Source organism: Ursus maritimus, unplaced genomic scaffold (assembly GCF_017311325.1).
Source record: "Ursus maritimus isolate PB19 unplaced genomic scaffold, ASM1731132v1 scaffold_8, whole genome shotgun sequence".
Lineage (NCBI taxonomy): Eukaryota > Metazoa > Chordata > Mammalia > Carnivora > Ursidae > Ursus > Ursus maritimus.
Genome location: NW_024426996.1, coordinates 79,830,057 through 79,843,058, shown reverse-complemented (window position 1 = coordinate 79,843,058; position 13,002 = coordinate 79,830,057). Strand labels below are relative to the sequence as shown.

The 13,002-nt window shown below is 66.9% G+C and overlaps 1 protein-coding gene across 1 annotated transcript in view; it reads left to right on the top strand.

Annotated features, from left to right (window-relative positions):
• The window catches only part of DOK7 (docking protein 7), a 29,137-nt gene extending 23,837 nt beyond the window's left edge, over positions 1–5,300 (top strand). The window contains exons 6-7 of the mRNA XM_040625383.1: positions 3,416–3,535; positions 4,481–5,300. Coding sequence (XP_040481317.1) covers positions 3,416–3,535; positions 4,481–5,205 — 845 coding nt within the window. The 3' untranslated portion in view covers positions 5,206–5,300. The remainder of the gene's footprint in view (positions 1–3,415; positions 3,536–4,480) is intronic.
• The last annotated feature ends 7,702 nt before the right edge of the window (positions 5,301–13,002 follow it).

Below are 13,002 nucleotides of genomic sequence, written 5' to 3'. Positions count from 1 at the left end.
GGCCCTCGGAGCCATGTGCCGTCCCCAAGGAACCTCTGCGGTCAGCTCCCTGGCGTGCGTGGGTGGCAGCCGCTTTCCCAGGCCTCACGGATGCGTCTTGGGGAGCGTGACGCTCAGCAGACGCCCGGTGGAATGCCGTCGGCTCCCCTCCCTTCGTAATGTGGTTTTTTATAGTCGGGGGACTGGTTGTGCTGCGGCCTCTGCCAGCTGACTGTAAGCTCGGGATTAGAGGCCCGGCCCTTTGTGCGAGCTGGCAGGCCGGCCCCCTGGTTGGGGTGGGGCGGCGGCCGGGCGGGGACGCTGTGGGTCGGCCTTCTCCTCGCCTGCCCTTCAGCCCCGGGCCCGGGCACCAGCTCGCAGCCCGCAAGCCCCAGCTCTGAGGCCCATCCGTCTGGCTGGAAGCTCTGCGGTGGCCGGTTGTGTCGAGGTGGCCCGCCGGCCAGGCTTGAGTTCCTCCTGGCCCCCTCTGGGCCTCAGCGTACTCATCTCTGAGCAGGCCTGTCACCTGCTTTCAGGGGACCTTAAACAGATGGAGCTCCAACAGCCAGAGGGTACCGCGGCCCCCCAGTCCCTGGGGTGGCGTTGCGCCGTGTGGGGGCCTGGCCCGAGCCCCTGGGATCCTGGGAAGACCGGCTGTGACCGTGGCCGGCGGCCGAGGCTTAACTGGGAAGCATTCGCCTTCCCGCCCCGTCCGCTCCTGGGACCTGGCCTTCGGGAGCGAGCATGCCTTTCTTTGGGCGCCGGGCAGAGGGCAGGGCGCGGAGGCATTCTCGTGTGGTGACGCCAGCCGAGCGTCCAGCCCCACGTGGCCTGGTGTCCCCATTCACTGGGCAGGTGGTGAGGGATTTCATTCACCCTGGCGGGGCTCCGTCCCAGCAGGAGGGTGGCTGGGCCTGGGGCGCAGCCGGGCTGTGCTGACTCACGCGGCCTGCCCTCTGCTGGCTGGGGGCCCCCGTGGCAAGACCTCAGCCTCCACCCTCCCACCGTGGGCCTGTTTCTCACCTGAAAACACACCCAGGAGGGGGCCCGTGAAAGGGGCGGGGTGTGTCGTGGCCACAGCAGCGCCGGCCGTCTCGTGTGGGGCAGGCCCACCTCACGCAGACACTCAGCATCAGAGCAGCCCCGGGTCAGGAGCCTGGGCCGAGGGCACCTCCCGAGATTGAGGTCCCCAGCTCCTTCCTGGCACGTGAGCCCTGCTCTAGACGGGCCTGTCCCTTGCCCCTCCGATGAACCTGGACACCTGGGAGAGCCAGGACACCCTCACTGGCCTCCTCTTGCAGCCACGTCCTCCTGAGGCACCCCCAGATCCCGTCCTGGCCAGGGGAGGCCGACGAGTTAGAGCCAGGACCAGCTGGGCGGGACGCCCACTCCCCGCACCGTCCTGGCACGCAGCACCATTGCCTGGGCTGAGCTGGTGCATACGGGCCCGGGATGGCCAGGCGTGCGTCCCGGCTTCTGGGACGAGATGCGTGGGCCTAAAGGACGGAGTGGGGTTTACCAGGGCCAGGCAGAGGCCTATCCGGGTGCTAGGGGACATTCTCTGCAACCCCCCCCTTGTGTGCGGTCTCATGGGTTCGCTCAAGGTCCCCTTGTTCTGCATCCTGATGGCCCCGGGGTCCATCCTGCAGCGGTCCCGCCCTACCGGTGCTGGGCCACGCGGACACCAGGGTCTGTCCTCCGTCTGCAGGGGCCGGAGTCTTCTTCTTGTCGTCAGCTGAGGGAGAGCAGATCAGCTTCCTGTTCGACTGCATTGTCCGCGGCATCTCCCCAACCAAAGGCCCCTTTGGGCTGCGGCCGGTTCTCCCAGGTACGTGTGGGAGTGTGGCCCTGGGGGCGGGGCCTCTGGTTGGGACCCGTACGCTGTGGCAGCACCAGGTGGGGCACCGAGAGGCCAGAGACCCCGTGTGGGGCTCGCGGACACCTGAGCCAGATGGGGTGGGGGCCTTGCCCCACGTGGCTGGGACTGTGGGCTGGGGTTTGCCTTGTGAGCCTGCCTGATAAGTGGGGTCTCACCGGCGGGGGGCGGGTGGGCATGAGCCTGCACCCAGCTCACCTCCTCTTGCCCCCCCTTCCCTGGTCACGACTGGGGTGCATTCTCTGCGAGCCCTGGGCCAGGACGGGGCTGGACGCCGGAGGGGCCACGCTACCCCAGGCACTATGGGGCTGCGAGCAGGGCTGGACCCCCGAGGTCCTGGTCCCTTTTTCCCACTGGAGGAAGGTCTGCCCTCCCCTGGGGGACAGCCCGGGAGGGACGAAGGCTGGTTCCTGTCGCCGCAGCCTCCTTTGACCAAGGCCCACTGGGTGGTGGTGCCCAGGATCGCCGGTACCCCCCACGGCCCAGTGAGGGGGGGCTTGTCACTTGTCCAGGCAGGAGAGACAAAGGCCTGTGTTCACGCGGCAAGTGGTCAGGGCACCACAGTGCGGCTCATTCAGGGCCACCTGGGGAGGACAGAAGCGAGTGACCGGCCAGGTCCCTCCTCTCCCAGCACAGTCCCTCAGCCCACCTTCACAGCCCCACACAGGCCCAGGGCTGGATGGACTGGGGACGGAGTTGGTGACTCCTGTGGCCCCAGCCTTCGTGGTCTGGGCTCTGCTGGATGGTGTGGCAGTGCCCTCTGCTGGCACCCTCCTGCCTTGCAGCCACAGGTGCCATGTAGACAGCAGGGTGTGGGCAGGACAGTGTGGACAGGTGTGAGGGCAGCGGCGTGGGTGGGTGGGTGTGGTCGGGCCTGGCTGGCGTTGCGGTGAGGCCCTGTGCTCATCGGGCTCTCCTGAGATGTGGCCTCCGCTGGGTCAGCAGCCTCACGTCCAGCCTTTCTGGGGTCCTCTTGTGTTCGCTCTTGCTCCGTAGGACCCACATGGACACCAAGGCCCAGAGAGGCAGGCCGCCTCACGCAGACGGTCGGGAGGGGAGAGGGGAGAGTTCCGAGGTCCGCCCTGCCCTGAGCACGACGCTGCACACTCCCACCTCGGTCCCACCATGATTGGGGTGCACTCTCCTTGCACCCCCACTTTGCAGATGTGGACAGGGGGCTCAGGGAGTCCATTCAGCGCCAGCGTCTCGCTGCCCCATCGGCTGCCAGACAGGAAGTGGTCAGGAGGACACGCCCGCGTCCCCACTGTGGGCCTCTCCTGCTGGCTTTGGGGCACAGGACCTGGGCTGGTGGCCGGGGGACCTGGAGGGGGCAGGCGTCCTGAGATTGGTGTCCCGTGGCTGGGGTGCAGGCATGGGGAGGAGCTGGGACTCCCAGGGGTCCCCTGTGGCCCTGCTGTGGCCTCGAGGCACGCCCAGCAGGCGTGTGGCCCCAGTGGTGTGGGACTCACCGGGATGTCCCCGGCGGCCTGCCACCTGCGGCCGAGGGTACTGGGTAGGGGACCGAGGCTGCGTCTCCGCCGACTGTCCTCTCTGCCGCAGATCCGAGCCCCGGGGGACCTGCCGCTGCGGAGGAGCGGGTGGCCCAGGAGGCCCTGGAAGCCCTGAAACTGGAGAAGCGGCTCAGCCTCCTTGCCCACGCGGTCCGGCCCGGCAGCGGAGGTAGGCGCCTTGGCGGCTGCGGAGGAGGGGTGCTGGAGGGGGGCGACCTCCAGGCTCCTGTGCGTTCGTGCGTTCATTCCCCCTCTGTTCGCTCATTCACTCATTCATTCCCCTCACTTGCTCACTCATTCATTCATTCTTTCCCCCACTCTGCTCGCTCATTCATTTATTCATTTTCCCTCTGTTCATTCATTCATTCCTTCCCCCCCTGGTCATTCATTCGTTCATTCACTCCCCCTCTGCTCACTCATTCGTTCCCTCACGCATGATGCCACAAACGCGGAGTGCTGTCCTCGGCCCTGACCGGAGCCATGGTGCTTGGAGAGAGCCGGGAGGGCTGGTGTGAATTCTTGCTGTCTGGTAGCCGTGTGGCCTGGTTAAGGCCTTGACGTGACCTCTTGTGCTCCAGCTTTACTGTTTGTGTCCAGATGAAAGGGCCCCTCCTGAGCAGCCCTCGACTCTCAGTTTGCTGCAAAATGGACAGAAGGGGCTGCGGCCCTGCGAGGGCCCTGCCTGGGGTGGGGTTGGGGAGGGGAGCTGCCCTGCGGGGTCTGTCCATTCTCTCTGACCGCTGCCAGTCCCATGGGGGGCACTGGGAGCACGGCGGCCCCCCCAGAAGTGGGGAGACTCAATTTGCATTGAGCAGCGACCTTATGGGGACTCCCATCTGGTTCCCAGGGGGCAGCGGTCAAGGGGGCGGGGGGGAGGGCACGGCTTCCAGAGGGGGCCGGAGGGGTGAGGGATTGGTGTTCGACGAGGGCCTGACCTGGCTGGGCTGGCAAGCGCACCAGGCTCCGGGTGGTGGGGGAGCCTGGGAGGAGGCGGGGTGGGCCCGGACAGTGCTGGCCCTCGGCCCTCAGCTGCTGTCGCCCCCAGCCCTCCCTGAGCCCGCCCCAGCCCCCAGAGCAGCATCCACACCCCCGACCACCCTGCGCTCTGTCTCAGGGGATGACCGCAGCCTGTCCAGCTCATCCTCGGAGGCCAGCCACTCGGACGTCAGCGCCGGCAGCCGGCTCACGGCATGGCCAGAGCCGTCCTCGTCTTCGGCCAGCACATCGCAGGAGGGCCCGGGGCTGGTGGCTGCCCAGGCCTCCGGGGAGGCTGTGCCAGGCACCTCAAGGCCGCCCCCCAAGCCGCTGCGGCCACGACAGCTGCGGGAGGTCGGCCGCCAGAGCTCGTCGGACAGCGGCATTGCCACGGGCAGCCACTCTTCCTACTCGGGCAGCTTCTCGTCCTGTGCCGGCAGCAGCCTGGACGTGTGGCGCGCAGGAGACGAGTTTGGCTCCCTGCTCAGCCTGCCGCCGGCGGCCGGGGTGCCCGAGCCCAGCCTGTGCGCCTGCCCACCGGGGACAGCTGAGTACCAAGTGCCCACGGCCCTGCGGCACCATTACGACACGCCACGCAGCCTTCGCCAGGCCCCCAGGGACCAGACCCCGGCCGCGCAGGGCGGCCCCAGTGACAGTGGGGCTGGGGACTCGGGTGGCCAGATGTCCGCAGGGTGTCCCTCCGGCTGGCTGGGCGCAAGGCGGCAGGGACAGGCGACGGAGGCCCTGGGCTGCGAGGCCCCTGGCGAGGGCTGGGAGGCAGGCAGCCCCCACGCTGGGCCTCCTCCAGCTTTCTTTTCGTCCTGTCCGGTCTGTGGAGGACTCAAGGTAAACCCCCCTCCCTGAGAGCTGCACCCCAGGCCCGCTGTTGCGGGCGCTGGGTTCTGTCCCTCTGGGCAGGAGGGGAGGGGCTGCCCTTTGTGCTGTCTGTGAAGCCAGCGACTGTGGGCACAGTGGGGAGGGCCTGCAGGGAGGGGTGACACCCTCAGAGCCTGCCCTCTGGGGAACAGAGCCTGCAGTGTGGGCCCCCAGGACTTAGAGAGGCCCCAGCGGCCTGCAGCTGGAAATGTGTTGTGGAAAGCGGGAAGCTCTGGGGGAGGGGGGCAGGCTGGGGGCCTGTAGAGTCCCAAAGCCTGAGGGTCAGGTGCTGGGGGCACAGGCAGGGGCTGTCCTAGCCAGCTTGTGCCACGCCCTTGAGGTGATGAGGGCTGGGAGCCCCTCGCTGGCCGAGGCCGCCTCCCTATCCTATTCCACTGCCTACTGGGGGACGACCGTGCCATGCCTCTCAGACCCGTCCCCTCCATTGTGTGCAGTGGGGCTGTCCGCTGAGTTGGCTTCCTCTGCGCAGCTGCAGACCCGGGTTCCCGGGACAGATGTGCGCACGGGGCGTGCAGGACGAGCCTTGCCTGTCTGCCCCACGCCTCATGAGGCAGCGCCAGGCGGCCCATCTTACAGGGGAGGAGACTGAGGCTCACGAGGTGCAGGGACTTGTGGGTCTGGATCCCCTGACTCGCGGACCTCTGTGGCTCGCCCACCAGCCTGTTCTTGAACCTGCAGGCTCTCGGGCCGCGGGTGGGCAGGGAGGGCCCGGCTGCGGCCCCCCGGAGCGGGGAGGAGGGCGGTGATGGCCCTCCATTGGCCGGCCCGGCAGGGTCAGCTTGCCCTGTGAAGGCTCTGGAAGCCACAGCTCACCCCCCGGCCACCCTCCTGGCTAAGCCCGAGGCCAGTGGCTGGGACCAGAGGAGGCCGGGGCGCCGAGGGCCCGTTGATTTGCACCTGGAGGGCACGTGGGCGGCCCAGGGGCAGAGCAGCTTCCGCGCCCTCCGTGGTCTGCCCGCTCGCCTGCATGGGGTGCGGCTGCCTTGCCTGGTTTTGTACATTCGTCCTGCAGTTTCGTGCACCCGCGAGAGGCGGGGCCCGTGCCCATGCGGTTCTGGACGTGGGCTGGCGTGGTCCTGCGCGGTCTGGAATCAGCCCCCCGCCGGGGGCCAGACGGCTCATCTGTAAAGATTTTGCTTTGTACCTTTACTGTCGGCTGAAGACCTTTGTTGCTCTCTGACATTTTTAAAATCTGACACTGTTTGTAATACATTCTTAGACTGAAATAAAATACTCTTTTTTTATCGTCTTGTCCTTTTCCATTTGCCAGCCTCTTCACCTCCCACCCGGGCCCTCGCGGGGCCTTTGTCTCCGAGATCTGGGGGCTCAGCCCCCTCAAGGGGCAGCATGAGGCCCTGCTTGTGTAGTCTGCCTTAAGCCCAAATGCACCGAGGCCCGAAAATGGAGAGGCAGCTCCCAACAGCCCACGGGGCCTGTGTGTGTGTGTGCACGTGCACATGCGTGTGTGTGCACGCGTGTGCATGCATGTGCGTCGTGCACGGCGTTGTCGCGCGTGCGTGTATCTGTGCCGTGTGCATCTGCTGTATACGTGTGCATGGTGTCTGTGCATGTCCGGTGAGGAATGTGTGCACACGCGTGTGCCTGTGTGGTGCATGCACGGGAACATGCATTTGTGCACGTGCAGACGCTTGTGCGTGGTGTGATGTCTATGCTGTGTGTACAAATGCACACGTGTGTGCCTGTGCACGTGTGTGTGTGGTCTGCGTGATGTGTGTGCACGTGTGTGGCATGTTCCCCTGTTCACTGGAGACCATGGTGAGGTCCTCGGTGGTCACTTGGTCTCAGGCAGGTGGCTCCCTGTGTCCAAGTGACGCCGGGGAGAGTCCCGGCTCTGAGCCTGGAGCCCCCACCCCCTCCCATCTCCCCACTTCGGGTGACAGAGCTCCGGGGATCCCACCTCACATCTGCACATCCCGGGGGCCCACGCCCTGCCCTGTCACTCCCATTTTCACCCTTGCTCGCCACCCTGCTGGGGGGCCAGCTCTGCCCCCTGAGTTGGGAGCTCTGGGTGGGGTTCCTGTGCCCTGCAGCGTGAGGAAAGCCAGGCTTTGGGGGCTGAGCGGCACCCTCCCCGCCAGCTGGGTGGCCTCAGGCAAGTTACTACACCTCTCTGAGCCTCCGTTTCCTCCTCATAGATGGGGACAGCAATCCCTACCTCCCGGGCACACAGACAGGGTCTAATGAGTTGGTAGGTGCACGTGGGTAAATGTCTGTTCACGGGAGCCGTCGTTAGACCCACTGTTGTCGCCTCTGCCCCCGAGGCGCCCTGGCCAGTCTGACTGCAAAAGAAAGAAGGCTGTGAGCTGCCAGCACCACGAGTGGGGCTGGGGTGGGGGTGGCGTGTGCTCCTACCGGGGCCCCTCGTTGTCTGGGCTCAGTCCTGCTGCACTTGCTTGGGCCCTCGGGCCTGGACCGCCGGGGGTGGGGGTGGGCAGGCGTCTGCGACCAGAGCCCGCTGAGGCCCCAGCGGCTGGTTTGCCGCCTCCTCGCATGGGAAGCCAGGGAGGGCCAGCGCGGGGCGTTCTGCTGGTCCTTGCCCCTGGTGGGCATCCTAGCTGTGGACTCCGGGTTCCTCGGCCGAGGCTGATCACTGGCACTGCAGGGAAATCCGTCTGGGGGTGAGGCAGGAGGGACGGGCTGTGGGCTGCCCGGGTAGGGGCTCGGGCACTGTTAGAGCCAGGTTGCCCAGGTGTGGCCGTGGTGCTGGGCGGGTTGGGGCTGGGCTGTCACGTGAAGTCCTCAGCCAGAGGAGAGAAGGGCCCACGGGAGGGGCCACTGACCACCGTGGCCCTCTGGTGGCTGTTGGCAGCCAAGGCATCTTATGGGATGGAGTGGTTGTGGAGGAGGAGAGCCCAGCCCTCCACAGGGGGTGTCCCTCAGCTTCCCCTGCACCCCAGGGTGGCTCTGGGGATGCGGTCCGGAACACAGGGGCCTTGCCTGGTGGGGCTGGGCGCAACCGGAGTTGGCAGACCCGTGCCAGGAGTCCTCCCTCCTTGTCTCTCCAGGGCGTGTGCAGCCCACCAGCCCAGACCTGGGGGTCAGGGGCCCTGGCCCCCCGCAAGGGGAAACGGTAGATGGGCATGCTGCCCGTGCTCAGTGGTGGGTTTGATGCTGTGTCTGCAGGACTGGCCCCCAGAAGCAGGTGCGGTCTTGGGGGGCCATGGGCAGTTAGCGATCGATCCGCGGCTCCTGTGGGCAGACGGCCGACCTCCTACCTCAGGGGCCTGTGTATGAGGGCTCCTGGCGGGCAGCTGGCCTCCCGTCAACGGGTCAGATATGCCCTGCCCAAGTCCCAGGCCCGCATGAGGGCTCCTTAGTGCAGGATGACAGGTGAGACCAGCTCGGCGTGCCCAGGACTGTCCCTTGAGCCTGGCCAGGATCAGCGTCAGGGGTCGGGGGTCAGGGTGCTCTGTCTTGAGTCTGTGGCATCCAGCTATGTTCCCCGGAGCAGGGTTGGGCTTTCTGCACCCCCATCCCAGTTCCCTGCTCCTCCCGAGGCCCTGCCACTGGCCTGTGATCCCCAGACCGCTAGGGATGCTGGATCTCTTCTTTTACTCGCCCTGGGCGGTGGCAGGGGCCCGTCCCTCGAGGGCTTTGGGAGGTCGAGGCCCAGGTGGCAACGAATGTGCCGGCCTCCTGGTCCCTCCCTCCTGGTCAGACCCTGCCTGCAGCCCCGAGGCCACTAAGGCCCCTCCCTCCTGGGGGTCCCTCCGCACTTGCAATGAGGCACCAGGAAGAAGCCATTCTGCAGCACGGGGGCCCGGCTCATCCCGGTGGCCTCTGTGGGCCCCTCCATACCCCCTGCCGTGCAGCCATGGATAGAGGCCGGGGGCCAGTAGGGTTGTATCCACCCCAACAGGCAGGCCCAGACTTGGCCTGGGGGTCAGAGTTGCCAAGCCCTCTCCCCAGAGGAGGGCAAGTGGGGGTCAGGGCTGGTGGGCCAGCTGGAGTCCTGGGAGATGAGGAGTCTGGGCTGGTGTCCCCTGGAGGTGGCTGGGCCCCCAGTGACCTGGTCACACCTGGGCCAGCATCCTGGTTGTCAGGCTGGGGCAGGAGGAGTGGGAACCAGATGGACAGATTGACGCGTGTTCTCTTTGGTCTAGGGAGCGGCTGCCTCACCCCCCGGCCTTTTGATGACGCACTCAGGTAGGCCCCAGCTTCGGGACGAGGGAAGTGGGGGGCGTGGTGGCTGTAGTCATGGCCCAGCTGGGAGCTCTGAGCCCCACAGGGCAGCAGGTGCCAGTGGATAGTGGGAGGCAGTGGACAGGGGGTGACACTGGCAGTGGGGGGTGACCGTGTGGAACCGGGAGGAGCCCTGGCCAGGGCGCAGCAGGCCCAGGCAGGGCATTGAGGACAGGGTGCGGCCAGCTTCCCAGAGGGGGGTGTGGATGGGGTGGGTAGGGTCAGGCTGCCTTGAAGCCTCAACTTTAGGAGGGAGCCCTGTCCTTGGGGTGAGGGTCCCGGTGATGGGCAGGGAGTGAGGGGAAGACTGGGGGCCTGCAAGGCCCAGATAGAAGGGGAGGGCTGGGCAGAAGCTGGCTGTCACCCAGGGGAAGGCCTGGAGGGTTGGGGGAAGCTGAAGTTTGGGGAAGATTGGCCTCAGCCAGGGTGGGGGTGGGTAGCTGGAGGTCAGGGGTCAGCTCTGTGCCTTATCTTCTTGGTGGAGTGTCTGGGCTGGGGGGCCCTGTGAGCTTAGATCCTCCACTCTTCTTCAGAGACACATGATGCCTGTTGGGGCCAGGCCCTGCAGGCTAACCCGGAGTGGACCTTTGGGAGCAGGAGGGGGTGGGCAGGGCCGGGGGCAAGCAGGGTCCCCAGGAAAGGCCCACACCAGCTGGCCTTAGGGTTCCCTGGGTCGGGATAGGGCCCTGAGGACCACCCCCGACAATGCTATCCCCTGATACCTACTCCCAGATGGTCCTGGACAGGTCCTCCTGCTGTCCACCCGCCTCCCCGTCGGGCCCCGTGGACATCTCTAACCCCGACATGGGGGCGGGGGAAGCCAGGCATCAGGATCTGCTGGAGGACACAGACCTTTTCCGCTGAGGCCAGGGGCTGGGGGACGCGGGGCCTGAGCCTGGCAGGGACAGAGATGAACTGGGCCCCACATGGTGTGGCCAGAGCCCGGACGATGGCGGGGGCGCCTAGGGCAGGCAGGAGAAGCCAGGGCTGCGCTCATCCGTCCTCCGCTCTGTTCCAGAAGGGGTTTGAGGTGGCTTCTAAGATGGCCTGAAGGAGTTGGGAGTGAAGGGGGGACAAGATGAAGCCAAGTGAGGGGCCGCGCAGAGCCAGAGTGGGGCTGGGTGTTCTGTGCGCCACAAACACGGCTTAGAGGCGGAGGCCAGGAGGGAGCAGCCTCCCTGTACAGCCAAGGGCAGTGCTGGGCTCGGGGCCTTCCAGAATCCTCCACCCCTTCCTGCTTCCTTCTCCCCGCCAAGATGACTGTGGACTGGGCAAGATGTGGGTCCAACCCTAAAACTGGCTACTGATTCTTGGGGACATGTCCACATGGCTTCGGGCCAAGGCCCCCTCCTTGGCTTTGAGAGGCCTCTGTGTAGAGGCCAGGCTTCCTTCCTAGTCTCCCCTCTGACCCCGAGGACCTCTGCCAGTGGCACCCAGCCCTCTGCCTCCTGCCTTTCACCCACCATTCCTTCTTGTCCTCTCTCTCGGCACAGGCCTCCTTCTCCAGGCAGCCTGCCCTGATTTTCCCCGGCCTTGCTGGTCTTGGTGTCTCCCCTGGGTGCCTCTGCCTCTCACCTCGGGTTATGTGGGAGAGGGTCTGCACCTGCCCCTGTGAGCCCGGGCCCCCTCCAGGCCATCGAGGGAGAGTCCCACACTGTTTGCGGGCGTTCTGATGGGTGTGTGAGCCCACGTGGACACGGTGTGCCCGGGAGGGGAGAGGGCTCTGCCAAGGCTGCCCGTCCGCGAGGAGGCGGCTTCCTGTCCTGTGCTACGTTCTGGGTGCCACAAATGCAGCCGAGCTCCGGAGCCCCCACCTCGCAGCTGAGAGTCTCTGGGGACGGAAAACAGCCATCGTTGGCTTGAGAAGCGCGCAGGAGGCTCTCTGCTGCCAGTCAGAGCGCGGCCCGCGGTGTGACCTGCCGCTGCCCTGCGCATCCAGGCGCCCAGAGCCCTAAGCCTGGCTTGGAAGCTGAGTGTCCTGCTGAGTGTCCCCCCCCCGCCCGGCTTCCTTGGAATCAACGTGCCCTGTTTGCCCAAACTGGGAAGGTGGTCCCCCTGTGTCCAGCAGAAGCCTGCTGCCTTCCCTCCTTGAGGGCCCCTGCATCCCATGCTCCAGCCCCTCCCTCCCTCCCTCTGCAGCAGGGCCTTGGGCAGGGAAGGGTGGGGCGCTGCGGGTCCTCCTCATCTGGGACCAGTCCTGGCTCTGAGTCTCCCGGAGCCCCGCTCCCTGCATGCAGGCCTCCACCCGGCCTGGAGGGCCTCGGGCATCCGTGTTCTGTAATTTATTTCAGTAAAGTGGGCCCGGCATCTTGAGGGGGTCTATGCAGGGGCCATCCATGCATTGCAAGGCGGGGGGCTCCCAGGGCCCCCAGGCCAGGAGGGGCAGGAACCGTGTGACTTGCTTTAATCAGGTGGGGGCACCCACACGGCCAGGCCGTCTGTTCCTGGCTGAGCTCAGTGTGGGCTCCTGCTCCCCGCTGGGAGCAAGCCGGCAGTCCGGTGCCCCCCACCCTTGGTCTTGCTGGGGCAGCGCAAGCACACGGGGCCAGGAAGCGCCCAGGCAGGTGTGGGCCTTCAGAAGGCGCCCTGTGGCAGCAGGGGCCGTGCGGTGGGTCGGGGCCCTGGGCCGCCAGGGTCTGCCTGCTGAAGCCCCCAGCCCTGGGCTTGGCTCCCTCGACCCGCGAGCAGGCGGCTCAGACAGGGTGTCCGGTGCGGCTTCAACCCTCTACCTGACCCCACCCACTAGATTCTGAGGAGCGGAGGGCCGGATGCCCCCTCCCCATGTGACTGTGCCCCGGGGACCCTGAGGAGAGGGGTGTGGGGGAGTGGGCTGGAGAACAGCCAGGCAGGACATCACCCTTGGTTCCCTGCGTCCAGGGTCCCTTCTTGTGGCCCGCTGTGCGGGGCTCCTGGCCAGTGGGGGAGGGTGGGTCCGCTGTGTGTCCTCGCAGCCCGATAAGGGGTCCCACCCTGAGCCCGGCCCGGGGGCAGGCCCTCGGGTGCCCGGTCTCTGCTGCACCTGGTTGAGGGCGGGTGGCAGGGGCCGAAGAGGGAGCAGTGTGGTCACTTGAGTGCAGCAGGGCCACGGGGACATCCACGGGAGCAGCTCCGCAGTGACCAGCCCATTGTATCGGCAGAAGAGCACGGCCTTCCTAGAAGCTCGTCGGTGAAGGGCTGGTGCTGGGTCAGGGAGGGAGGCGGGCGGGTCTCAGGGTGGGCAGTGCTGGGCCAGAAGAACCGGGGAGTCGGGGGTCTCCCAGGCCCTGGCGAGGCACAGGGTGGGAGGCGCGCCGGATGCGCTGGGCTCGGAGACTCACTGTCATTCCCCGCAGGAGCCCCAGCGCCTGAGGGACCAGGCAGCGAAGCGCCCCCCTATGTGAACATCCCCGTCAGCCCCTCCTCCAAAACGCAGCTGCACTACATGGGCCTGGAGCTCCCGGCGGCCAGCGCAGGGATCCGAGGTGGGTCCCCACCAGGGGGCTGCAGCCCTGGGGGCCCGGGGCGCCTTCCCCTCCCCGGGTGCCTCAGGCCTCAGCAGTGGAGGGGGGGTCTTCTCCTCCC